This window comes from Mytilus edulis, chromosome 5, assembly GCF_963676685.1.
Source record: "Mytilus edulis chromosome 5, xbMytEdul2.2, whole genome shotgun sequence".
Lineage (NCBI taxonomy): Eukaryota > Metazoa > Mollusca > Bivalvia > Mytilida > Mytilidae > Mytilus > Mytilus edulis.
In genome coordinates, this window is record NC_092348.1 from 11,177,843 (window position 1) to 11,205,195 (window position 27,353).

The 27,353-nt window shown below is 33.2% G+C and overlaps 1 protein-coding gene across 1 annotated transcript; it reads left to right on the forward strand.

Annotated features, from left to right (window-relative positions):
• Window positions 1-102: 102 nt before the first annotated feature.
• On the forward strand, window positions 103-27,353 carry LOC139522946 (craniofacial development protein 1-like). Its single transcript, XM_071316623.1, has 8 exons — window positions 103-227; window positions 10,602-10,734; window positions 22,222-22,465; window positions 22,798-22,895; window positions 24,082-24,183; window positions 24,530-24,602; window positions 25,269-25,354; window positions 26,027-27,353. Exons 1-8 carry the CDS (start codon window positions 173-175, stop codon window positions 26,118-26,120), a joined length of 885 nt encoding a protein of 294 aa, XP_071172724.1. The 5' UTR covers window positions 103-172; the 3' UTR covers window positions 26,121-27,353.

Here is a 27,353-nt window from a genome sequence, read left to right on the forward strand (position 1 = left end):
ATATGAATCAAATTAATGACGTACTATATATCTAAAATAGTTTTAAAAACAACATATTTTTTTAAATGTACTAGAAAAAAAATTGTTTAGAAAAAAATTAACACTTTACAGTAGGAGATATCACTTCCGGGCACAATTCTGAATTATTTGTGCGAGATTCTAAAATATAAAAATGTCAGACGAAGAAGATTACAGCTCAGGAAGCGATGAAGATTATGTTCCTTCAGGTGCTTTAACTCATTTTATACATTGTCCTCCAACAATACATTTTCCCGGAAAAAAAGACGTGACAAAATGACAGCAAAAAACAATGTAATAAACAAAATTAGGCACACACCATGGCTCAGGTCAGAAAATCGCTTTCGAGACGCGACGGCCATATTTCCTTGACGCCCATAGGAAGTGTCTGCCATACTGCCACATCGTTCATGGTATGTATCGGCCATACCTTTTGAGACGTTTCGTCCACACTTAATTATTGGCAGTGTCTGCACGTTCCCACATGCAGGTACAAAGACGTCGGCATATTGTCTTAATCAAAAAACATGTTCTGTACGACATATTGAGGAGAGGAGATTATCGACAACAAATAGTGTTTTACTACATCCTGAAATACATATATCGACAACATAACTTGTGAACTATCATCTTATATCCACGAGTGACCCATCTATATATTTTCTGTTGTTAATATTCCATAAAATGTCGTGCTAAACACACTTTAGCTGGTCACCTCTCCCTGGTCATCTTCCAAAATGGCGGCAAATTCAATTCTCCTTACCGTAACCATACTTACTACCTTCATCATGAACACCTGTGTAACGCATAGTAACAGACACTCAACAGTAAACAACATAACTTTAACTAAATTGAGTGCGAATCTCGCGAGACCCAGCATATTAGGGTGCTCAAGTACCTTTCAACTTAGAAGGAACAATGCAGAAAAATCAAAACATATAATGTCAACAAAGCATAAAACTCTACTCATACTGCTCATCCTGTTAGCAAACGACATCCAGCAAAACCCAGGACCTGGAAATAGATCAGTTTTTCCTTGCGGAGTATGTGAAGTACCTGTATCATGGAGTCAGGTAGGAGTCTGTTGTAACAATTGTAGCGTATGGTACCACAAAACATGTGGTGACATCAGTTCTAGAAATATGTCATATCTTGAGAAAAGTCACGTCGTCTGGCATTGCTGTAAATGCAACAGTATTAACGTAGACAGCTTTACATACAATAGTTTTATACTACATACAACAAACATGTATGCACCTCTATCAGGCACCGACTCAGTCTTTGACTCATTCACGTCATGCGATCACTTTAGTCCACTGCATACCAGTAGCCCCAAAACGAGAAAACACTTGTCAACAAAATCAACACACAGCCAAAAGTCAAGTATAGGAAACAGTGATAAGGCAAACACAAATAGTACTAGAACTAGCTCCAAGTCCACAGTATTCCCTAAAAGTACAAACTTTAGGCTATTAACAGTGAACTGTTGCAGCATAAACACTAACAAATCTGAATTTAGGGCAGCTGTTGAATATGTAAAACCAGATCTAATATGTGGCACTGAATCATGGCTGAAAGGCATTAAACCGGGTAGGGACCCAGAGAAAAACTGTATAAAGTCTTGTGAAGTTTTCCCAGAGAATTACATATTTCACCGTAATGATCGAGACTCCCTTGGAGGAGGCGTATTTACAGGTATTAAATCAAACTTGGTATCTGATGAAAAAGTCGAGCTTGTCACTGAATGTGAAATTATTTGGACAAAAGTAAAACTACAGAGTATGAAGGACTTATACTTGGCATCATTTTATATGCCACACCGTAATATGAAAGACATCATCAAACTTAAAGAGTCAATAAACAAACTTGCTGACGGTAATAAATATAAACAAATGATCATAGCAGGGGACTTTAACTGCCCTGACATTGATTGGGACACCCTCTTAGTTAAACCAGGTGCTCAAGACCGTGAAGTACAACAAGCACTTTTAGACACCTCCATAGATCTGGGGCTTACTCAAGTACAGAGAGAACCAACTAGATATAATAACTTACTAGACCTTGTTTTCACAAATAATCCATCACTATGTAAATCTTCAACCAGCATTCCTGGCATCAGTGATCACGCTATGGTAGTCACAGACTTTGACATAATCCCACACTATATCAAACAGTCAAAGCGTAAGAAATACATGTTCAACAAAGCCGACTGGGACTCAATCTACAAAGAAATGGAACAACTGTCAACAACTATGGAATCCCAAACCGCCACTCCAGTAGAGGATCTATGGTCAACCTTCACCACCACTGTACTCACAATTATTGACAAATACACCCCGTCAAAGGTATGCGCATCTAGAAAATCGCTGCCGTGGCTCAACAGAAATCTAAGCCGGATGTTAAAATGCAAAATAAGGCTCTATAAGCATGCTAAGAGATCTAAGCAGTGGAATGACTACAAGAGCTTCCAAAAAAAGTGCAAAAAAGAATTTAAGAAAGCAGAGATCAACTATATCAACAACACCATTTACCAAGGTCTACAAGATAACAACACTAAACCATTCTGGCGCTATGTTAAATCCAGACGACAGGAAAACATTGGCATACCTGCAATGAAACAGAATGGAGCACTTGTAAACAACAACAAGGAGAAAGCCAATATACTTTTAAACCAATTTGAATCGGTTTTTACAAAAGACACTTTAAATGCAACACCAAAGTTAGATAAGAAAGTCGGAAAATCAATATCACCACTGAAAATAACAACAGATGGAGTCGAAAAACTTTTGAAAAACATAAAGCCATTTAAAGCCATTGGGCCAGACAATTTACCAAACATTGTCCTTAAAAACTGCTCTAAACAACTAGCACCTGGGCTGCGACACATCTTCCAGCAATCCATAAACTCTGGCACTCTACCTACTAACTGGTTAAACGCAAATATCACTCCTGTATTTAAAAAAGGAAATATAAACACACCAGAGAACTACAGACCTGTTTCTCTTACCTGCGTTACCTGCAAGCTGCTTGAGCACATTATATGTAAACACATCTTGACACACCTTGAAAGAAACAACATACTCACATCTCTCCAGCATGGCTTCCGTTCAGGTTTCTCCTGTGAAACGCAGCTTCTAACAACGATGAACGACTTATTCCAACTTCAAGACAAAGGCCTGCAGACAGATATAGTTATACTAGATTTCTCTAAAGCCTTCGATACGGTCCCGCATCAAAGGCTATTAGCCAAACTCGAAAGTTATGGTATTGATGGTCCAATACTAGATTGGCTCAACATGTTCCTGACAAAACGATCCATGAGAGTCTTAGTGGATGGCGAAAATTCTGACTCTGTAGGGGTAGCATCAGGAGTTCCTCAAGGCACGGTGTTAGGACCGCTGCTGTTCCTATGTCATATTAATGACTTACCCGAAACTGTTAAATCTCAAGTCAGATTATTCGCAGATGATTGCCTACTGTATAGGAAAGTCCAAACACAACAGGACCACCAACTACTACAAAACGACCTTGTATCGTTGGAAGAATGGGCCACAAAATGGGGTATGAGATTCAATGCCAAAAAATGTTACGTGATGAGTGTCAACAACAAATCATCTCATTTTTATAAACTGGACAATCAGATACTGCAACAGGTACAACAAAATCCGTATCTCGGTGTAATTATCTCAGATGATCTGAGGTGGGGCGCCCACATCGCCAAAACCGTGAAGAAAGCCAACTCAACTCTAGGCTTCTTGCGACGAAACCTCCGCCACTGTCCAAAGGATTGCAGGAAACAGGCATATATAGGACTTATCCGTTCACTATTAGAATATGCGTCCATAGTCTGGGACCCTTACTTAATGAAGGATATTAATGCACTTGAAAAAGTACAGAGACAAGCAGTGCGTTTCATCAGTGGGGATTACACAAGCAGAGAGGAAGGTAGCATAAGGAGACTTATGATTGAACTAAAACTTCCAACACTGGAAAACAGACGTCGTCACAGTAGACTTACTTTTCTCTACAAGGTGACCGGGGAGTTGGTACCAGCTATACCGCAAGACTCAGTATTAGTCAAAGAGAGACCAAAACGACAAGTTAAACCAAAACAATTTAGTGACTATAAAACAACAAACATTGTAGACAAATTTGCTCAAAACAACAGCCGTTGCTTTAAAATTCCACCTAGCAAATCAGAACAATACAAACAGTCATTCTTTGTAAGAACAATACCTGATTGGAATAGACTACCAGACAATCTCGTGTGTGCTAAGACAATTGAGAGCTTTAAAACTTCGGTTGCTCTCACAACGTTGGACTAATTTTCCAGCGCCTCTCTCCCGTTGCCATTGATGCCATATCCTGGCCCTGCAACGTATTTATTCAGATTCAGATTCAGATTCAGGTACAAATAGTAAAATTGCCGTTCGTAGGCTACAGGTACCCACATCTGGTGCCATTGGATTGGGAATAAAACGTGAAATATATACAGAATTTGTCGCAATTAGGGAATAAATTAATTAAAACTACTCAGAAATTTTATAATTATTTATATATCATAGGTAAGTGAACAGTTTACTAAATTTATACTTCGGCTTCATCATTGACATGTAAATTTATATATGATATTTATTAAAGTATCTGAACATCTGTATTTGGTCTCATTTGCCAGAGTTCAGTCACAGCGGAACGAACCATTAATCGACAACAGACTCGATTCGACAAGAGGGAACAGTGACATATAGCCACCCGACACACTGTTATAGTATCATGAATTAGAACAGTCAATTAATTTTATACAATTAAAGTTTGTGAGGGAAGCAAAACATTTATTTGATCATCTTCTGTTTTACAATTTACAAAAAGATTACTTTTTAAATCTCATATGGGTATTATTCAAATTCAGTCAAATTTAATTCTTTAAAGTGGGTCTCATTGGGGTCTAAGCGTGATGCGGGATTGCCGATTTTTGGTAAGCGTGACACAGGAAAGTCAAATTATTGTGTCGTGAAAACGGGAAATGAGGTCTAGCGGGACCCGGGAAATGACAAAAAAATGAGAATTGCTTACGTACATAGTGTAAGCGGGATACGGGAATCTGTCAAAACAGTAAGCGGGATCCGGGATCGGAACCCCCCAATGAGACCCCCTTTAAATTTGCATTTACATTTTATAATAGTATTAATTTTTATCTTATTGTTTTTTTACTTTTACAGGGACTTTCTATACAATACTAGAAATTCCCTGAGGGACTGTGCAGTTTCTTTTTTCATCAGTGTGCATTTGATTTGCAATTTTTATTATGTATTATTATTAAATAAATACAATTTAAAAATATCATTTTTCATACTCTTCACTCTTTCTACACAAAATCCCCATATTATCAATAATCTGTTTATATTTCACGTTACATTCCCGATCCGATGGCATTTATTTATAAAACCAGATGTGGGTACACGTACCCTACGAATGTCAATTTGACTATTCGTACCCGCATGTGGGTATGCGCAGACACTGCCTTAGTTATTTTTTTATTGAGGTTATAACATAGAATATAATAATAAAATAAGTATTTATTCATAATAATAACATAAATATGATTGTGTAGTATTTTTTTCTGCACAAGAGATCTACTGCTCACCTTTATTTATTCTTATAAGAGTTATCTTTGCTTTATCATCCTCATCACTCGTGTTAACATCTTGTTCATCTTGTTGGGGCCATATTATGTTATTAGTGTATTGATTATTTCTTCATAATCAGTTATAAACAATTTCTGAAGAATTAATTTTATTGTAATGTGATATAAAAGCATCTTATTTTATATGAAGTTGAAACTATAGGAATGTTGACTGTTGCTGCCGATATATAAATACAAATTACAAGCACATACGATTATACTCTTAAAAACCATCTAATTGGCTACGAAAAACAAGCTTAAAATCTTATCTAAACCTTTTCTTAATAACCCAAAATTTCTTTTAAAAATGTTAACAGGAGAGACAAAAAATTGTACCACCTCAAAAAATGTTTCAAGATATTCCAAATTATCTGTTTAAGATATTGTATGAAATAATTTGTGTAATAATGACTATGTGGTATGTGCTTTGCTCATTTTTGAAGGCAAAAGCAAAAGATATAATTAAATGTCCAAATACGTCCATTTGCATGTAGCTTGCACTAGATAAGTTTTTTGGGATACGATTGCTGTCAAGCAATCTGTAGACTTTTACCATTGACCCTATGACACACTCCCTCACGTCATTCGTTTTATTCTAAACATTCGGCAACATCTCAGATTCTTATGATTGTCTTGCTTTAAAAGGTAAAAACAAGCAAAACAATTGAACATAAACAACTTTCCTGTAATGTTTTACTCATAATCTTCATGTGTGATATTTTCCTTGACTTATATGCGTGTTTTTAACAATACGGAAAATCAGAATTAAACAGTATTTATATTTAGTGTTTTTATAAATTTAGAAACACGTCAGAGGGAATTCCCAAATTTTGATAACTTGCGAGAGTTCTCTGAAAGCCGATCGATAATTCTATTTCTGTCACAAGAACTGAAGTGGAGTATTTCTATATTTTACCGTTATGAAACTGATATTTGATACTGTACTCTCATAAAGAAATGGAGAACCATTCATCATATCATTTAATAAACGTTCTTGTTCCAAATCGCAAGTCGCGGTTTGTTTATGTATTAATGTCCATGCGTGGTCTCGCTAATTAGAGACAAAAAGAATTGTAGAGACAAAAAGCGTCAAGAAGCGACAAGAAGAATAATATTAGCAACAAGAAACTATTTAGCGACAAGAAAACATTTTTTATTTATATTACTTATTCGAAATAAATATTAAAAAAATATGCAAAAGAAAACAATTTCAACGACAGGAAAGTTAATTTTGATAGGGGGGAAAATGAAACTTGTAAATCTAATTCAGTTGCTACATTTATTTACATGATATTTTATAAGGTATCACAGGAAGTATATTTTGTCTTTTTATTTGTTTTTAAAACCATTTTTGGGAAATATATAATTAACTTGCAAAATGCATTATTTGTGCATAATTGTCCAGAAAATACACAAATTGTGAAATACAAATTATAAGAACTAAAATCAAACAAGAGGAAAACATAATTAAAATGTGAATATTTTTCATCATTTTATTTAGTGTATTGTCTCATTTAAAGATATTTATCATGTTTATGCATATAGATTGAAGATTAAAGGAAACTGATGACAATCTTGAGTTTTCAACAGGTGTTCACTATTCGGTACAATAATTTTATATTCTGGTGCGTGTAATTGATGAAGGTGTTAATGGATGTTATTGTTGCAATAAAACAAAGGACACGCACCTAGTTAATCTCATTTGTTGCTCTTAATTGTGTATTACCTTAGAGTGAAGCCACAGCTAATGTTGGTCCTATCAGGAAAAATTAATTGTACAGTTAGGAAGGAAATAATATTTCATGTTTTTGTTTTATTAAATCCTTCAAAAGGAAGGTGACAAATCTTTGTTTTTATTTTCATTTTATAGCGTTTACATTTCCTTTGCTCTTACACATGTTTAATTTCTACATCTGTCAATATGATAATAAAAAGTAAACAATCTCTTCATCGAATTTTTTTTATTTCTTCATCTTTCAATATAATCCTAAAAAATATTTTAATGTATGTGATAACAAAATGTATTCTTGTCGCTAAATAGCTTCTTGTTGCTTTTTGTCACATTATTTTTCTTCTTGTCGCTTCTTGACGCTTTTTGTCGCTAATTAGTGAGACCCCACATGCGTGTAGTTTTTCTGATTTCAAGGGGTATCAGACTGAGTGATTCCCCGCTTCATTGATTAATTTGAAACTCATGGGATTCTTTCTATGTCTGTCTGCATATGGAGGGCTATTGTTGTTGCATAATTTTAAATCACATGCATAATTTAAATTAAAATAAATGTTTCATCGAAAAAATTACCTATAACACCCCTTCAGCAGAAATGGAATCTTCCATGTTATCGTTTCGAGTTGTCTCCCTTTTCGAAGTATTCGTCAAGAAGAATTAACTCGTTAATGCCGGTAAACGTCGTATTATATTAAGAACGATCTCAATGTAAACAGAGGAGTGTGTACGGAAAGGAGTCATGCCCTCTGACCCAAAGGAACTTCAATAATAAGAGTAAGAAATGGGGTTCCTCCTAAACTGGTCCGCCGTTCTATATATAATAGCTTCGCACCGAAGGTCAGTGTAGCGATAAGTGAACACAATAGGGGTCCAGTTTAGGGTTCCTCCTAGAATTACGGTGATAAGATACGGAAGCAAGTTAACTCGTACCACGGCATTGGAACCAAAAAAGTTAACTTGTACTACTGCCGGGGAAGTCGTAACATTCAGAAAAATATATAAAAAATATGATGTATTATTGGTTTCTGTTTGTAAACTTAATAGAAATAAAGTTGAATTACTTGAATTTTACACAGGAGTTAAATGAAAACTTAGACAATAATAAAGAATGTTTTAAAGCATTAATGTTTTAACTGATCTTTCAAATTAGAACATAGGCGGATCCAGCCCCCTTTTTTTGTGGAAAAATTTGGTTGATAATAAAGGGAATCATTGAAGCATGACTGGAGCGGGCCCCCTCTTAGGTCAGTCAGAGGGCTCCCCCTTAGGAAAAGTTCTGGATCCGCCACTGTAGAACTTAATCCAGAGGAAAGTTAAAACATTGCTTTAACTGTACCTTATTAAAATTGAACATGTTGAATATGTATATATCCAATTTAAGTTAATTAAAGCTGTAATCCATGATCACAAATTGAATGCTATGTTTACAATTGTTGAAAGCCATATGCTTTTTTTGCGGGGAAAATGCGGACCCCCTTAACAGGAATCAGTTAAATTTCATTGTTACATTTATTTAAAGACAGTAAAAATAATTTTGGCAATCATTTTGACTAACTGCTAAGATTTAATTATTCATGAAAAATTTTCTTCGGGTGAAACTGTATATACCTTAATTATCTACATCTGCCACAGTATTTTCTATCCAATATACAAGGAACATAAGCTTCAAATTGGTCATTGTACTTTCAAATTATATACATTTTACAGACTTAAGAGGTATTGGGTGCAAGTAACGTATATCATGTATATTCATCATTTAACACCATTTAAATGCATTTAAATAAGTTGGTACGAGTTAGCAATGGTACGAGTTTGCATTGGTACAAGTTTTTTTTTTAATGGTACGAGTTTACAATGGTACAGGATAACTATAATTAGATAAAACACAATAAGTACATGGCTCATACACTTGTAACGGGGATTGGCTATTCTTTAAGTTGAGTGACTATTCAGATTGTTACATTTTACATGTGCAGTTGAATTAGTTTAGAGAATAATACTATCCAGCTGTACCAGGGTTACCGGCCAAAAATGCTTGAGACTCGCGCATGTTCATGCTTTTTTTGCAACAGTATTCTTGGATCTATTTCTTTCCTCTTTGATCTTTTGAATTTTGGCCAAATCTCATGCATTTGTTTAATGAAAATTTGGCAGAACTGCTATACATGTGTCAATGAAAACTATGGCAATCGTATCCCTCAGAGCATTCTGCTCTTTGATTATCATATGGAATTCGTTTTTGTCATCAAATTAAATGTTTCCTTCATATGATAAAAAAAATTAAAAATGAACCATAGAGTGCCACCGACATTTCTGGTTACTTTTATAAAGCAAGGTCGGTACATCAAAAAGACTGCTCAAACAGCTTGTATTTTTACAAGAATTTCACTACCTAATCAAGGTATGTTTGCACTCCTCTTGAACTCAGCTTGTATTTTTATAGTGATCTCGAATTGTATTTCCTTTACAATTTCTTGACAAAAGCATAATTAATACTTGTGTTCATCAAAGAAGTAAAAATAATTAGCAATTAACAACCTTCTTTTGGAGGATATAACAAAACTAAACATGATAAATAATGTATAACATCTATAAAAAAAAATAATTAAAAAACCATGGTCGTACATTTTTTACCCTACACTATGAATTCTTTCGCAGCCCACAACTTCGCCACTGTGACTCGGTGGCCATTCACACTTTATTTTAATTAAAAAATGGTTGAATTATTAGAAATGTTTTTAGATGTATCCTTGTGGGTTTTTGTGCATTGTGATGTCGTAATATCCAGGGAAAGGCATAGTGTAGACTCATAGTACATACATATGATCTGACCATGCTGACTATTATATATATCATAATATTAATATTTTCAGGAATTCATGAATTTTTAAATGAAATACCTTTTTTGGGCTTAGACATAATGATTAATTATTTAGAATGTCATTTTATCATGTATATTTTAAACAATACAAAAATACTTATTTTCTCTATTTTTATATCAATACACTATTAAACCATTATTATTGTTGACTCTTTTAAAATTTCAATCGTGTTATTTTTACTCTAAATATAAATGGATTTTGATATCACCATGATCAATGTGTTAGAAAATAGTTTGAAGTTTAAAGTGTTTCATTATGTTTTTTCTAATCATGTTTTTTTTTATTACAGATGGTGAAGCTGTAAGTGAAGAAGAATGCTCAGGCGATGAAGAGGATTTAGATTTACTGAAGGCAGAAGGTGGAGAGGATGTCAAAACAAGTGGGAAGAGAAAACGAAAGAAAAAGCCTGATATCTTACAGAGGTACAATCTGAAGCTGTTATACACTAGCCTTTCTTGTCAAGTTAAATAGAAATAATAAGAAATATTAAAGGATTAGATTTGTTTCAACCCTTAACTTAAAATTCAAATTAGAATTTAAGGGTCAAATAAAGGGTAAAAAAGGCGGGTCACAGTCATACACATAATAAAGCATTTTCATCATTTTCATATAAAGTATTGAGTGTTATAGATTTTTTTTTTGATAAACATAATAATAGGGTAATAGGGTTCTTGGACAAAATAAATGGATTCGTCAAGTTTAAGATGTTTTATTCATACGACATAAATAAATTAACCCTGAAAGTACACAAATAACAAAACGTAAATACATAGACAGTAGGCCACAGACCACAATTAATTCCTCTATTAGTTCTTTATAACTTTTTGTCTCATTAAAAAAAATGGACCTAATCTTTTTGTCAAATTTTTTGTGTGTGTAATGTATATTACTAGTCCAAAAACATATCCAAAATTCAGAAAGATTGCTCTGATGTAACTTACAATTTTAGCCAATACACATCCATACCCCTATGGACAAGTCAAGAGATGTTCCGAAAACTGAAAATATTACCTTTTTGCACTTGACCTAATCACTCTTTCCATATTAAAATCAGTTAAAATACCTTCAACAAAAAGTTATTTCACCTCTCTTCTTTCATTTCCACCCCATAAAAACTAACAAATGAATGAAAAAGACAAAGAAAAAAAATAAAGAAAAAATACACTATAATTAAGGGGAACTATATTCGTGAACAACGAAAAGCGGGGTCATTAATTGTGGTCTTGGGCCTATTAGGGGCCAAAAACTTGACCAATTCCAATAAAACTTGGCATGATTTAAGCTTAGTGTATTATAAGTCAGTTTACAAAGTTTAAAAGCCATATGATATATATTATAGAAAATGTGGCATTTTTTATATCTCAACTTTAGTTGCTGAATTGAGACGTTGAAATAGAAAAATTTCAACTTTCAAATTTTGGCTTCAAAAATTTCCCCAAAACACCAAATTGCACTTTTTTATGTCTCAATGTGTAAGATATTATATATTCAAAGTAAATGATAGCATACTTAATGTATGAGACTTATAAAAATTTGACAAAAAGTAATTTTATATGTGCCTATGCCAAAAAATAGAGGTTTTCAAATGAAGCGAGGCCTTATATGAAATGCAATATTTTCCACTAACAACAATTTTTTGAAGTTGTTAAGTTAAAACAAAACATTAAACATATCATAAATGTTCTTTTCATGTAAATATAAGTTTCAAAAAGCATAACACATGAGTTTTACATGGTATTAAGCAATGTCAAGCTTAAAATAACAAGTTGTCAATTTAGGCCGTTCCCTATATTTCCATATTTAATTGCATATAAATGATATTGGAGATGGAAATATGCTTCTTTTTGCCAAAATCCTTGCTGAGATATGATCAAATTTGAAGCCTGGATGTAACAAGACTGTTGCTTTTAATTGTATATGTAGAAAGTATGGTCTGATGCAAAGTTTTTTCAATTTACTGTTTAAAACCTGCATGGAATTTCAGTCTTAAAATGCCAATATTTTAACCACCAGCCATCCAGCAGAAGAAAATAAAGGTATTCTGTGAAACAGACAAGTTTAAACAACCTGCAATAAGTGCTTTTCATATAGATTCAGTGCAATCTGTTTAAAGAAATACAATTTTAAAGTGCATAGAACTTCATATTTCACTTGCTTCGTACGGACCGCTAGACCTAGACTATCAAAACAGCACATTTTATACTCTTTTTATGCTTTTATCCACTTTTCCTTGTGTTCAGAGTTCACAAATGAGTAAAACACATGAAATAAATACCACAAACACAAATAGGTATCAGAAAAAAATTGTCAGAGAAAAAATAAGGATGCTGATTTTGCAAAAATGTGGAAAAAAGTGAAAAAGCTACTTTTTGGGCATATTAGCTGAAAAGTGACTTTTTTTACAAATTTCTATCAAAAAAAAGTGGAAATCATTTCTTCTCATATAGTTTGACAAATCAATACCAATAGATCATTCAGAGAAGTTGTCAAAGTATAAATTCAAAATTTGCTGAAATGCACCTCTTAGGCCACAGACCACAATTAATTCCTCTATTAGTTCTTTATAACTTTTTGTCTCATTAAAAAAAATGGACCTAATCTTTTTGTCAAATTTTTTGTGTGTGTAATGTATATTACTAGTCCAAAAACATATCCAAAATTCAGAAAGATTGCTCTGATGTAACTTACAATTTTAGCCAATACACATCCATACCCCTATGGACAAGTCAAGAGATGTTCCGAAAACTGAAAATATTACCTTTTTGCACTTGACCTAATCACTCTTTCCATATTAAAATCAGTTAAAATACCTTCAACAAAAAGTTATTTCACCTCTCTTCTTTCATTTCCACCCCATAAAAACTAACAAATGAATGAAAAAGGCAAAGAAAAAAAATAAAGAAAAAATACACTATAATTAAGGGGAACTATATTCGTGAACAACGAAAAGCGGGGTCATTAATTGTGGTCTTGGGCCAGTACAGTGTACAAAGGGATATAACTCTAAATCATAAAACGGAAAGTACATGTCTAAAATACGATAAACTAGCTCTTTTCTGTAAGAATACAACCTGTATATATTATGAATATATGAATTCAATCAAACTCAATTATCAACCAAGTCAGGATTAATTACTACATATGTCCAATTATATTACGCTACTCATTCATAGATTTATGAATGAACTATTTCTTACTATAATGTTTACATGTAATAATTGACATACAGGTAACTACTATTCAGAAGACACAAACAATACATATATACTGAACTAAAATTAAATAGACAAACACAGACAATACAGTAAACTAAAAATAAATGTAACACTGATCTTACCATGTATATGGTACAAAGGTCTATCTCCGTATTTGGAAACATCACCAGATCAATAGAATATGAAGATATTCTGGTCCTGTTAAAAATACAAATATAACCTATATAAGTCTAATGAACTAACTATATCAGCATAGCATTTATAAACCATAAGTAAAATGTTCAGTAGACATTGCTTTGGACCTTTTATAATAATAAAATAATTGTACCAATACATGTATCATTAATATATCTATGATATATTATTTCTCTGAGTTCATGAAAATACTTCTTTAAAATAAAATATCTATCATTCATGCACAATCATTCTGACTTATCCAAAATACATTTTCTCTCAGATTCAAACTAAAGGAATACTGTGCAAATATTAAAGACTAAGAAATATTAGTAACTGACCTGATTAATATGGAATAAGTGTCCAGAATATTAAACTATATAACTATTTAAATATGGCTGCTACATGTAAAGCTTTCTCTCAAGGTATATCAAAAAGAGTGGCAAAAAACTATGAACTTAATGACTGTGACCAATCGTAGACAAGATAATATGACACATGACTGACTGACTAATGAACCAGAAAAATAGAGTAGAACTGTACTCAGAAGATATAAGAGAATAGAAGAATTGATGAACTCTTAATAAACATATAATAAAACTACTAATTAATATTAATTATTCTAAACATTGCTAAAAGAAAATAAATATTAATGCTAAACACTCTACCACATACTCCCCTGGCATCTAGAATGACGTCCACGTCATTTCAGAGTATACAACATAATATCTATGAAAAATAAAAATGAAATAGTATTATATCTGAAGCTGCAATTTACTGATACTGCAATCACTAATAAATACAGTAGAAATCAATCAGAATAATCCACTGAAATATCATCAAATATAAGATTAATAGTATCAATAGTAAAGCTAAAATATAAAACATCAATGATCGGTCAAAATAGCTAATAAAGCCTTCCCTGCTTCTAGCACTATCCCTGAAAATAAACCTCTAGCAATACAGCTAGAAAGATAATCTGCCTTCTGTCTCCACTCAGCTGATGTCTCTACAGGTGTATCAGTATGTGGAACTGCAGACTTTGTCACAAAATCACCAGACTGTAACCACTTAGTTTGTGTCCTCTCTCGACCTGATCGACGAGGCAAAACTGGAGGTATATCATCTTCATCATGAGCTGGATCAAGCGTCTCTGGTTCTAAAGGCACCTCCTGCTCTTCATCTTCGTGTAAGGAATCTAGTTCCTGTACATCTTTATCTATATCATGGGCGTCCCCATCTGACTCCGTAGTGTGTAGTAATTCTTCTTCATGACCAGCAAGACTCTCTGTTTCATCATCATCAACACTGGATGAAGTGTTGTCAACCATTGGTCGTTGATGTACAAATATCTCGTAATCATTATCACTATAGATATCGGTTTCCTCCATGGTACAGTCTGTGTTAGAGTTGTTCTTGCTGATCTTCTTTTGCAATCTCGTTCTCGGTCTAGGAACTGGTCTAGGTAATGGTTCTCACTTCTGTCGTTGGTGGCTGACTTGAAATATATCCCACAGGCAATAAGAGATTCCTATGTAATGTCTGCTTACGCCCCTCGCCACTATCTTTCTGTACAACGAAGACGGGTATATCTTTGTTAGGTTGTTCCAGTACTAGGTAAATATCGTTCTCCCATTTATCGCTCAGCTTATGTTTACCATCAAACGCAACTTTCTTCACCAATACTTTGTCGCCTTTTTCTACGACTGCTCCTCTAACTTTCAAATCGTAATGTTCTTTCTGTTTCTCATGTGCCTTCTTTGCTGATTCTGAAGCAAGCTTGTATGCATCCACTAGTCTGTTCTTCAATTCTTGGATGTACTTAGTTTGTGGTTTTCTATCTTTGTCCTTTACAAGTCCAAATGCTAAATCAATGGGAAGCTTTGGTTGTCGGCCAAACATCAGAAAGTAAGGTGATTGTCCTGTTGCTTCGTGACGAGTACAGTTGTACGCATGCACTAACGGAGCTACGTACGCTTTCCAGTTGGTCTTATCTTTTGGCTGTAAAGTTCCAAGCATAGACAGTAATGTTCTATTAAATCTCTCAGTCATGCCGTTGCCCATCGGATGATATGGTGTGGTTCTAGACTTCTTTATTCCTGTAAGATGGCAAAGTTCCTGAATGATGTTACTTTCAAAGGATGGACCCTGATCTGAGTGAATTCTGTAAGGTAAACCATAATGCACGATGAAGTTGTTGAGCAATGCTTCTGCAGTTGTCTTTGCAGTCTGGTTGCGTGTTGGTATGGCCTGTGCATAACGTGTAAAGTGGTCGGTGATTACCAAGATGTCTTAAATTCCTCCCTTTGACGGCTCTAAAGTAAGGTAGTCAATGCATATGAGGTCCATAGGCTGAGTTGTTATGATATTGACTAGTGGTGCTCTTCCTGGGTCTTTCTTTCTTTAAATACATCTTTCGCATCGTTGAATCCATTCTTCAATATCTTTATTCATCCCAGGCCAATAAAAACGTTCTCTTATTAGACTGTTGGTTCTGTCTTTGCCTGGATGTCCCATTTCGTCATGAAGTGCTTCTAATGCTAATTTGATGTGTGAAGATGGTATTATGAGTTGATGATGTATCTTCTTGTCGATGGTAATCTCTCTGTAAAGTACATCATCTATAATTCTGAGATGGTTAAACTGTTTACTTAGTGGACTTGATGATATCTTTCCTTTAACTGGTTTCTGTCCAGATTTCAGCTGTTTTTTCCATGCGTGGAGTAGTGGATCCATAGCTTGGACTTCTGACCAGTTGGTGTCAGTTGAAACCTCTATGTGCATATCCAAATTACTAATGTCAATGGTATCTGGTGATATGGCATAGGAGTCAATCAACGGTGTATATATGCATCCACATATCGCTTTAATAGAATCTTTGCTGATGGTTGTCAATCTGGATAGTCCATCTGCATCTGCATTGATTGGTTTTGCCTGAACGATATATGATGTCGAAATCGTAAGCGGCTAGTGCAGCGAGCCAACGGTGTCCAGTAGCATCTAGTTTTGCAGACGTGAGTACATATGTGAGTGGGTTGTTGTCTGTGAGTACTCTAAACTTGTGGCCATAGAGGTAATCATGGAACTTGTCGGTTATGGACCACTTTAGCGCAAGAAATTCCATCTTATGTGCTGGATAGTTCTGTTCCGCTTTTGTTAAACCTCTGCTAGCATATGCGATTACACGTTGATGTCCCTCTTGCTCTTGATATAGCACAGCACCAAGTCCTTGACCACTGGCATCGGTGTGTAGTTCAAATGGTTTGGAGTAATCGACATATCCAAGTATCGGTGCTGATGATAAGTGTTGCTTTAATGTTGTGAAAACTGTTTCTTGTTTATCAGTCCACTGAAATGCTTCTTGTTGTTGTTTCTTAGTCTTCTTCTTTCCTTTCTTTACATTTGAAGTTGGCATGATGGATGTAAGTGGCTTTGCTATCTGACTGAAGTTACGGATGAACTTGCGGTAGTATCCTACGAATCCGATGAATCTACGTACTTCTTCAGGTGACTTTGGAGTAGGCCAATTCATTACTTACTCAACTTTCTGTGGGTCTGTCTCTACTCCCTCCTCAGATACAATATGTCCTACATATTTGACTTTTGGCTGGAAGACAGAACATTTTGATGGCGAAAGCTTCAAGTTGGCTTGTCGAAATCTGTCAAAGACCATCTCAAGTCGCTCTAGGTGTTCCTCATACGTTTTAGCAAATATGATAACATCGTCTATGAATACGCAACATATACGCATGTGAAGATCTCTGAGGCAATCTTGCATAAGACGGTGATAAGTGGCGGGGGCGCAAGCAAGTCCGAAAGGCATACGGTTGTACTCGAAGAGTCCAAGAGGTCCTACGGTGAATGCTGTCCTCTCCTTATGTTCCTCAAGTATCTCTACCTGATGGTAACCAGACTTCATGTCTACGGTCGAGAAGTACTTGTTTCCAGCCATGCAATCTAACATATCCTCCATTCTTGGCAAAGCATAGGCGTCCTTTTTTGTCTTTAAATTCAATTCTCTGTAATCTACGCATATTCTTAGTGTGCCATTCTTCTTCTTAACTAGAACAACGTTGGAGGCATACGGACTATGAGACTTTCTAATTATTCCTGCTCGGAGCATCTGGTATAAGTGGCTCTTAACATCTTCATACATTGAAGGCGGTATGTGTCAGTATCGTTGTTTGAATGGTCTATCATCTTCTAACAGTATCTTATGTTGTACTATGTTGGTATGTCCAATGTCGTAATCATCTTTGGAAAATATATCCTGGTATGATGTAATGAAATCTTTTCCAAGTTGAAGTTGATCTGATGTTATGTTGTTGTTGGTTATGTCTACCTGCTGTAATAATGGTGGTTCAAATTCTTTCTCTTTATTTAAAGGCTTATCTTGTATTAGTACAGGTTGTAGTTCAGCAATTATGGCGTTTGGTTGAATGGTGACTGTTCTTGTAGTGATGTTACAAATTCTGAGGTTGAACATGTCATTATGCTGGTATTTATAATCTATCAGTGATGGTTCAATATCTAAATCTGATGGTAATATAGATGACTTTGTTTGCTGCGTGATAGCAGATGTGGAGTGGTAAGGTAGTTCTTTGGTTGTCATGGCTTTGATGGATATCTGACTGTTTGGTGGTATAATGACTCTTTTATATTCAGCTGATTTAATTAATGCTAATCTGTTGTTCATCTTTCTAAGTTCTTTCTCTCTCAATAGTATACATCTAAATGAAGAATACCAGGGTGTTGTTAAATCTGAAGTTTGAAGAAATCGGTTGCCAAATCTATCTTTGTAATTATCCATGATGGTTGTCAGTAACTGGAACTTTGGAGTGATACGGACTATCTGGTACGACAAGTAGTATGGTTGGATAATGCTGATCAGTTTCTTTCAATTGAATGTTGGCCTCAATATATCCATGGTACGGTAATGAATTTCCATCTGCACATTCAATGCTGATAATCTGTTCTAAAGGTTTGAGTGGTGTGTCAGTAAAGTGCTGAGTGTAAAATTCATGAGCTATTGTTGAAACAGTGGACCCTGTATCTAGAAGAGATGAAGTTTCAATGCCATTGATGATAATTTTTAATTCAGTTGGTTGTCCACAAAGTCCTGGTGGTATTGTTGGTTTGCATAAATTCTGTTGAATAGGGCTTTGTATGTTCATGTCGATCGGCTGCCCCTTGTCGATGACATCATCTAGTTTAAAGGTTTGCCGTTGACATCAGTGTTGGCTCGGCATCCTCTGGTAATGTGCGAGTCTCTACCACAACGGTAACATGTAATCGGTTGAGTTGACTGATGTTGATTTTGACCAAAACCTCTGCCATTACCTCTACCATAACCTCTGCCATAATCTCTTCCATAACCTCTATCATAACCTCTATTTCCTCTACCACTTCTATTATATCCTCTACCTCTAAACTGATTAAATGTCTCTTGGTACGGTTGTGGTTGTGTGTCTTGTTGTTGTTGATTTGGTTGATCTTTAAATTCCTCCGTGGGCGCCAAATGTAATAGGGTTCTTGGACAAAATAAATGGATTCGTCAAGTTTAAGATGTTTTATTCATACGACATAAATAAATTAACCCTGAAAGTACACAAATAACAAAACGTAAATACATAGACAGTACAGTGTACAAAGGGATATAACTCTAAATCATAAAACGGAAAGTACATGTCTAAAATACGATAAACTAGCTCTTTTCTGTAAGAATACAACCAATACTATTTAAGTGAATATATTATAAATATATGAATTCAATCAAACTCAATTATCAACCAAGTCAGGATTAATTACTACATATGTCCAATTATATTACGCTACTCATTCATAGATTTATGAATGAACTATTTCTTACTATAATGTTTACATGTAATAATTGACATACAGGTAACTACTATTCAGAAGACACAAACAATACATATACTGAACTAAAATTAAATAGACAAACACAGACAATACAGTAAACTAAAAATACATGTAACACTGATCTTACCATGTATATGGTACAAAGGTCTATCTCCGTATTTGGAAACATTACCAGATCAATAGAATATGAAGATATTCTGGTCCTGTTAAAAATACAAATATAACCTACATAAGTCTAATGAACTAACTATACACCTGGAAAAAATTATTGCAACACCAAATTGAAATTGAATTAAAAAAAACACTCATTATTTTTTTGTGATATAATTTGGTAAAATAGAACTAGTTAAACATTATTTAAGTATCACCTGAGTTTAATCAATAAATATCGACTCGATAAGTTTTTATCTGCACATGCAGCTACTGTACCCATAAACAGCAAAAAAGATGTTTTGATCCTCATTGTTTTCAGCACTTTAAATAACCAAGTTTTTAAAATTATGTGATTGACACCCTATAATGGGTCCTTGACAACTCTTAACTGCAGCAAGATGGCAGATTATCAGCATAAGAGAAGCAGGGATGTAGCTGTAACAACTGCACGCATTGTTGGTCATCACCATTCCACTAAAGTCGTTTTGAGAATAAAAATCAGGCAATAAACGCTGTAAAAGACCTTCCGAGATAATGAAGACTCCCTATACCATTTGCTAGAGAAAATCAAGCATAATGAAGGTTGGTCAGAAGGAAACCCATTGCATACAAGACAATCCTAAAATGAGAGTGGTGGCCATACAAGAGCCTTTTAACAAGAACTGTTCGAGATCAACTCATCACTACTGGTTACCGTGCGATAATACCATTTCGGAGACCTTTGCTAACGAGCAGACTTACAGTTTTCCGTATCCAATGTAGTGCAGAGCTCGCCAAAGTTGGAAATTAGCATCGTGGAGGAAGATCCAATGTTCAAATGGAATTTGGTTCATCTTCCTAGGCCCGATCGTAGCCCGGCTTTGAACCATATTGAGCTTATTTGGGACACTATTGGGCGGAAAGTGAGCGAAAGGACACCCCTGTTCAAACACAACATGAAATAAACAATTCCCTTCATCAGAAATGGTTGCTGCTACCTTAGCAACAAATTAGTCGATTTATGACAGGAATCAGAAGACGTTAAGATGCGGTTATCCGTTTGAATGGAGGCTGCGCACAAAGTACTAATTCTTTGGCGTATAACGATCAACCATGATGTGAACAGTCATCTTAAGATTAATTTTGAAATGTCTGACATTGTAAAGTTCGACTACAGTGAAAGTTGTAAAATGCGTTTTTTTGTACAAAAAACACTTAATTTTGTTATTAAAATTGTGGTTATATAAATCATTTTTTTTTAAACATTTTTTGTTCGTTTCAATGCCAATGTTATCGTGAACTATGTTTCAATAATATTATACACATATTTTATTATATTCCATCCAAAAAAAGAGGCTGATTTTTCAAATTTTAAAAAATCAAGGTGTTGCAATACTTTTTTCCATGTGTATATATCAGCATAGCATTTATAAACCATAAGTAAAATGTTCAGTAGACATTGCTTTGGACCTTTTATAATAATAAAATAATTGTACCAATACATGTATCATTAATATATCTATGATATATTATTTCTCTGAGTTCATGAAAATACTTCTTTAAAATAAAATATCTATCATTCATACACAATCATTCTGACTTATCCAAAATACATTTTCTCTCAGATTCAAACTAAAGGAATACTGTGCAAATATTAAAGACTAAGAAATATTAGTAACTGACCTGATTAATATGGAATAAGTGTCCAGAATATTAAACTATATAACTATTTAAATATGGCTGCTACATGTAAAGCTTTCTCTCAAGGTATATCAAAAAGAGTGGCAAAAAACTATGAACTTAATGACTGTGACCAATCGTAGACAAGATAATATGACACATGACTGACTGACTAATGAACCAGAAAAATAGAGTAGAACTGTACTCAGAAGATATAAGAGAATAGAAGAATTGATGAACTCTTAATAAACATATAATAAAACTACTAATTAATATTAATTATTCTAAACATTGCTAAAAGAAAATAAATATTAATGCTAAACACTCTACCACACAATCTGAAGCTGTTATACACTAGCCTTTCTTGCCAAGTTGAGTAGAAATAATAAGAAATATTAAAGGATTAGATTTGTTACGACCCTTAACTTAAAATTCAAATTAGAATTTAGGGTCAAATAAAGGGTAAAAAAGGCGGGTCACTGTCATAGACATAATAAAGCATTTTTATCATTTTCATATAAAGTATTGAGTGTTATAGATTTGTTTTTGATAAACATAAATAGGAATGCAAAGTTTTAATATTAATTTATAATCAGATAACATGCCATGGTAGAGTCAAAAGCTTATGTTCTGAACTATATGTAAATGGACAGTTTGATTGTCAAATTTGTCATACTGTTCTCTCTCTAATATTTTTTCTATATATGGAGAAGTTTGAAAGCTATAAAAAACAAAGTGTATGAAGTTAATCTATGTTGATGAGTAAGATACAATTCCAGATCCTTAGGCAGGAAGGCATTTTAACATTAAACTCGTATTATTCTGCAGAAAAAGAAAAGGAGGGATTAAACTCGAAGGTGAATTAGTCAATAAAGCAGAAACAGAGGAAGAAATAAAAGCAAGAAAAGAATTAGAAGAAAACATCAAGGAAGAACAGAAACAAAGAAAGGAGGAACAAGAAAAGAAGAAAGCAGATGATTTGTGGTCTAGTTTTATGTCAGATGTTGGGACCAGACCAAAAAAAGCATCACCCAGTCCTAGTGTAACATCACCAGCTCCTTCTGGGTCTAAGGTATATGAATGTAGATAAATATAGTGAATATTGTGGGTTTTTTACCTCAGTATTCAAGTGGTCTAAGTAGCTTATCTACTGTGTCACTAATTTGTCAACATTGACTTTGTTTTTATAAATTATTTGTGCACAAATGTCTGTAATACATTTACACATAAATTTATCATTTGAATATATTGATATTTTGAATTTTAACTATATACATGTATTTAGCTTTTCTTTAATAATCATCAAAGTTGCAAAGACTGAAAGAGTTAGTTCAATATGTTCCATGACAATTAAAAATACTGCTTACTGGTAAATAATCGTATGTTAATAATTTCTATTTTCAGTCAGCCACAAAAACTGAAGTAAAGGCCTCAGATAGTACAACTACAAATAAAAAGATAACTATCACCAAAGAATATGATTTTGCAGGAGAAATAGTAAAGTAAGTTTGTAATTTACACGAAACAATTTCTTTGTCATTATTGTGAGATAGTTTAGTCTTATATATTTATTATATAACAGTATTTAAAATAATGTTTAACTGTTGATTTTCCTTGTGTTTGTGATATCTTAACAATTTTTTTTATCACATCTGCATCATTCTGTTTCCATGGTAACATGTTTGGAAATTTTGCAATTTTTTAAATGTAGACACCTTTCTAGATATATTGTATTCATCGTGAAATTGTTATATTTATTATATTTTGATAACCTTAAAAGGCTAATTGAAAAGGAAATCGTTAAAATTGGTATTGCAGTAAACTGTCGCTTATTTGATAAAAGCGATGGAGTTGTCTCCCATATTTCAATTTATATGTAACAAATAAGTATTAAGACAATGCGTCACCCTTGTTGAGTTTTTTCTTTCATGAAACAATTTTCAATAAATTTTCTTTAAATATTGTGTATTGTTCTTGCAAGAAATATTCCAGTAGGTAAAATTTTGGGTTCTTAAATTGAGATGAATGCTAATTTTCTGTAAATTCTATAGATAAGATGGAGTTGTCTTTACATCTCTTATTAATTGAGAAAATTATTTTGCTTTGTACAGACCCAAAGTTTGATATGTGATATTTTATTTAAATTCAAATGGCAGATTACATTTCTGTGTGTTTGTTCTTTGACTACTATTTGTGCTCACAAACAGTCATCAATTTGAATGGTATGACTATGGATTCATTATTATTGATGAATCTGTTTTCATGGATTTTGTGGGTATAAATGTTCAATGAAGTATGTATTGTTTATCAGGTTGTATACAGATTTTAAAAAACCTTAGAGTTCATTATCTACAAAAAAAATTAAATGTTCATCATTTCAAGAAAAATTGGTATCGACCAAAAAATGAATCCACAGGACTCTCAAATATAGATCTAGACCCTTGATGTCATATCTTTGATGAATTTATGAAAACGGCTGATGATTTGAATACTATAAATTACTGACTGCCAAAAAAATTCTCAGGTTTTAAATTTTGACAGAAGTAGAAGATCTAGCAATAGTTTGTCAAACCAATGAATAAAATAGGTTTTTTCTATCAAATTATTAAAACTAACAGTGAAGAATCAATATATATATATCTATGGTATACATGTATTTACTGTATTAACCTATCTGTAATTTTCTAGAGTAACAAAGGAAGTTGACCAGAATTCCAAAGAAGCTCAATCAGAATTGAAGAAGCAAGAATCTGTAGGGGTATCGTCAGCTTCCCCTGGATTATCTGCAATGTAAGTTTACACTTTCAAACTCATATCCAATTGGATAAAAAAGAAGAAAAGTTGTCAATACCATTTTATAGTTTGTTGCATCGATATATACATCTATTATAATCATGGTGGGTGAATGGATTGGTACCATTTGTCCCAGTTAAGCCCATTTAAGTCGAATCTTTTCAAAACTAAATAAAATGTTCAAATTAATCTACAGGTATCTATAGTATGTCCTGATACAGGAGTTCTGTGTAACAAAGGTTTCCAGTTCACGCAGGGTTTGACTTAAACAAAATTCTTTGCCTCTAGCATGTATTGTCATTTTTTTTTCCGCAGTAAATATAAAAACTATCATATTTTTTAGTGGAATTAAAAGACCAGGAGGATTAGGAAGTGTTTTAGATAAAATCAATAAGAAACAGAAAATCAGTACATTGGTAAGTATTTTATATATTTATCAGTTTTGAAATTTTTACTGGTCTCATTATCATTTTTTTACTGCTGTTGGTATGCTTTTTATGCAATTTTATGAATTTTATTACAAATATCAAAAGTTTTCCCTTGCTGTAACATTGTATTAGGATGAAGGATTGCCATATAAATGGTGTAAAATTACCATCCGAGATATGCCAAGTTTATCTTGCAACTAGCATTAGCATTGTGTGTGAATGAATGAGAAGATACAAGTCAAATCTACCCAACTTCCTTTTAATGCACAGAATAAAACTGATGTTCAATCATATTCAGATTCATTCAACTGCCTTCTATTTACATGATTTAAGGTCAAGTTTATGGATTTGAAGAGCTGCAATCTCCTAAAACAAATGGTGATATAAATACCATTTTGGTGATGTTGCTCATAAAAATTTGAGGTGCATTTCATTTCCCATGCCCATATCATAAATATGTGTCTGGGTTTAAATATTTAGATATTTAGTAGATGAAATATTGTAATTTTGCTATGTGAAAATAAAACTGAGACATCTTTAAAAGTAAAACAAAGAAGGTTTTTTTTCCTCAGTATATCGACATTGACTTTGTGTAAATATTTCAAGGATACATCAATGTAAGAGATCACTTTATAATCTTATGTTTTATTTCAGAATAAGTCTAAGTTAGATTGGGATCAGTTTAAGAAAGATAACAAACTTGAAGAAGATTTAACGCTACATAATAAAGGAAAACTAGGGTAGGTGTGAAGTTGTATAACAACGCAATTCCAGCTTGAAAAGTGAAAGAGACAATAAGTGTTACTCTTGACTATCTGTCTGCTTTAGTCCATTCTGCCATAATTTGACACTCAAATCACTATGGTCACATTTAGTGTTAAGATATGTGTCTCAGACTTGCTATATATTTTAACATCTGATCTCCTTAGACAAATTGAAGACTTGATTAAAAACTTTGATAACTTAAAAGCATTATACATATAGAAATAAGTAACATTTGGTATGATTGCGATTCAAACAAATCTCAAGAGACCAAATAACATAAATGTTAACAACTATAGGTCACCGTTTGGCCTTCAACAATGAGCAAAATTCATACTGCGTAATAAGCTTTAAAAGGCCTCTTAATGACAAAAGAAAAACAATTTTTAAACAAGGAAACTGGCAGCCTGAATTAAATACAAAAGAATAAACGAATAAAAATATGATGTACATCAACAAAGGACAACTTCTGAATTACAGGCTACTTACTTGGGACATGAACCTACATATATACCATAAACATGATAAAACAGGTTAGAAAATATTTGTTTGTTGTTGTACACAATTTTTAATCAATTACACATTTTAAGTTCTATATTGTAGAAATTAAAATAAAAATAATGAGATATTTTTATACTTTCATTTTACAGCTACCTAGAGAGACAGGCCTTTTTAAACAGAACAGAACAGAGGGAGTTTGTGAAAGAGAGAGACTTAAGATTAAGCCAGAGTAGTAAAAGATAATGTCATTGATATCACTACATTGTACTTCAAAATCATTTCATTGGAAAATATGGCTACAGTCTTTCAACGTGTTTATTGATATCAGATTAAGGTGATCCAGGGAAAATGAATCTGGATGTATGAAAGAAGATAGCAAATATGTGTCTCAGTTGAAAGCTTAGAGCTTGGTACTTATTGTTAGAATATATGATTGCTAATTATGTGTATGACTAAATGTGTATTTCTCTGTCACAAAACATCCCATTCGGTAAATATAAAAGAAACATTTCAATCAGTACTATGTAAATTGTCAGGGTATCAATCATGTCGCAGAGTGTTTTTTTTAAAAAAAGGCTAGGATTAAGTTTGAGATTATATGACGATATTTGTGAACTATCATTTATACTTAACTTTATCAAGGCTTATGTGACTGACTGTACACATCTAAATAAAGAACTTTTTATTTCACAAACTATCTATATATAGTAGCTGTATCATGTAATCTGAATACATATTACTTTATCAAGAGTTTTTCTGTAATCTCAAATGATTCAACAATTTTAAATATGTATGGGACACATCTTTTAAAATGCAAGAAGTGGTAGTGCTTCTTTTAAAAACTTATTGTGAAAATTTGTAGTAAAATGTCTGTAAGTTGTACACACACAACATATCTTCAAACTTACTTGTTTTTTAAAACATAACTTGGCCAAAATGAATTGGCTTTCATAGATGATTATTTTACTGTATATGTATTTTGATAACAATGAACTTCTGTTCTAAGAATGTTCAAAAGTTATCTCTCCTTGATGTGTATTTTTTCACTCATGTTCATTGGAAATGTCTGGATTTTACTTCAAAGCTGTTACTAGACACATATTTATCTCTAAATAAATAGATACAGTGTGCTGGTATGAAGAGCAATTGTGAGTAAATCTATTTGTTTGTCTAATATATGAGTGTTTTCAGCTTGATATGTCAGTATGCTTGGATAACAGTGGTCTATATATGTGTTTGAAATAAAGATTAAAAATGTATGTAAATGAATAAAGCTTTCATAAGAATTACCAAATCAACTGGAACATGAAGATTGAGAGGCTAAAATGGTTGGGGTTTTTTTTCATAAAAATCCCAGTGATCATTTGTAACAATATGTAAATAATCATTAATTAATTTGTTTTCCTACTGTTTTATTATTACCGAATACCGACTGTTTTATTATTACTGGTAGAGTTAATAAATGATGAATCTCCA

Bases quoted from the DNA above. Each gene is read 5' to 3' on its own strand.
- LOC139522946 (XM_071316623.1), top strand. From the start codon at position 173: ATGTCAGACGAAGAAGATTACAGCTCAGGAAGCGATGAAGATTATGTT. The intron at 24,184-24,529 runs GTAAGTTTACAC...CATATTTTTTAG, and splicing joins TCCCCTGGATTATCTGCAAT to TGGAATTAAAAGACCAGGAG. The intron at 24,603-25,268 runs GTAAGTATTTTA...GTTTTATTTCAG, and splicing joins AACAGAAAATCAGTACATTG to AATAAGTCTAAGTTAGATTG.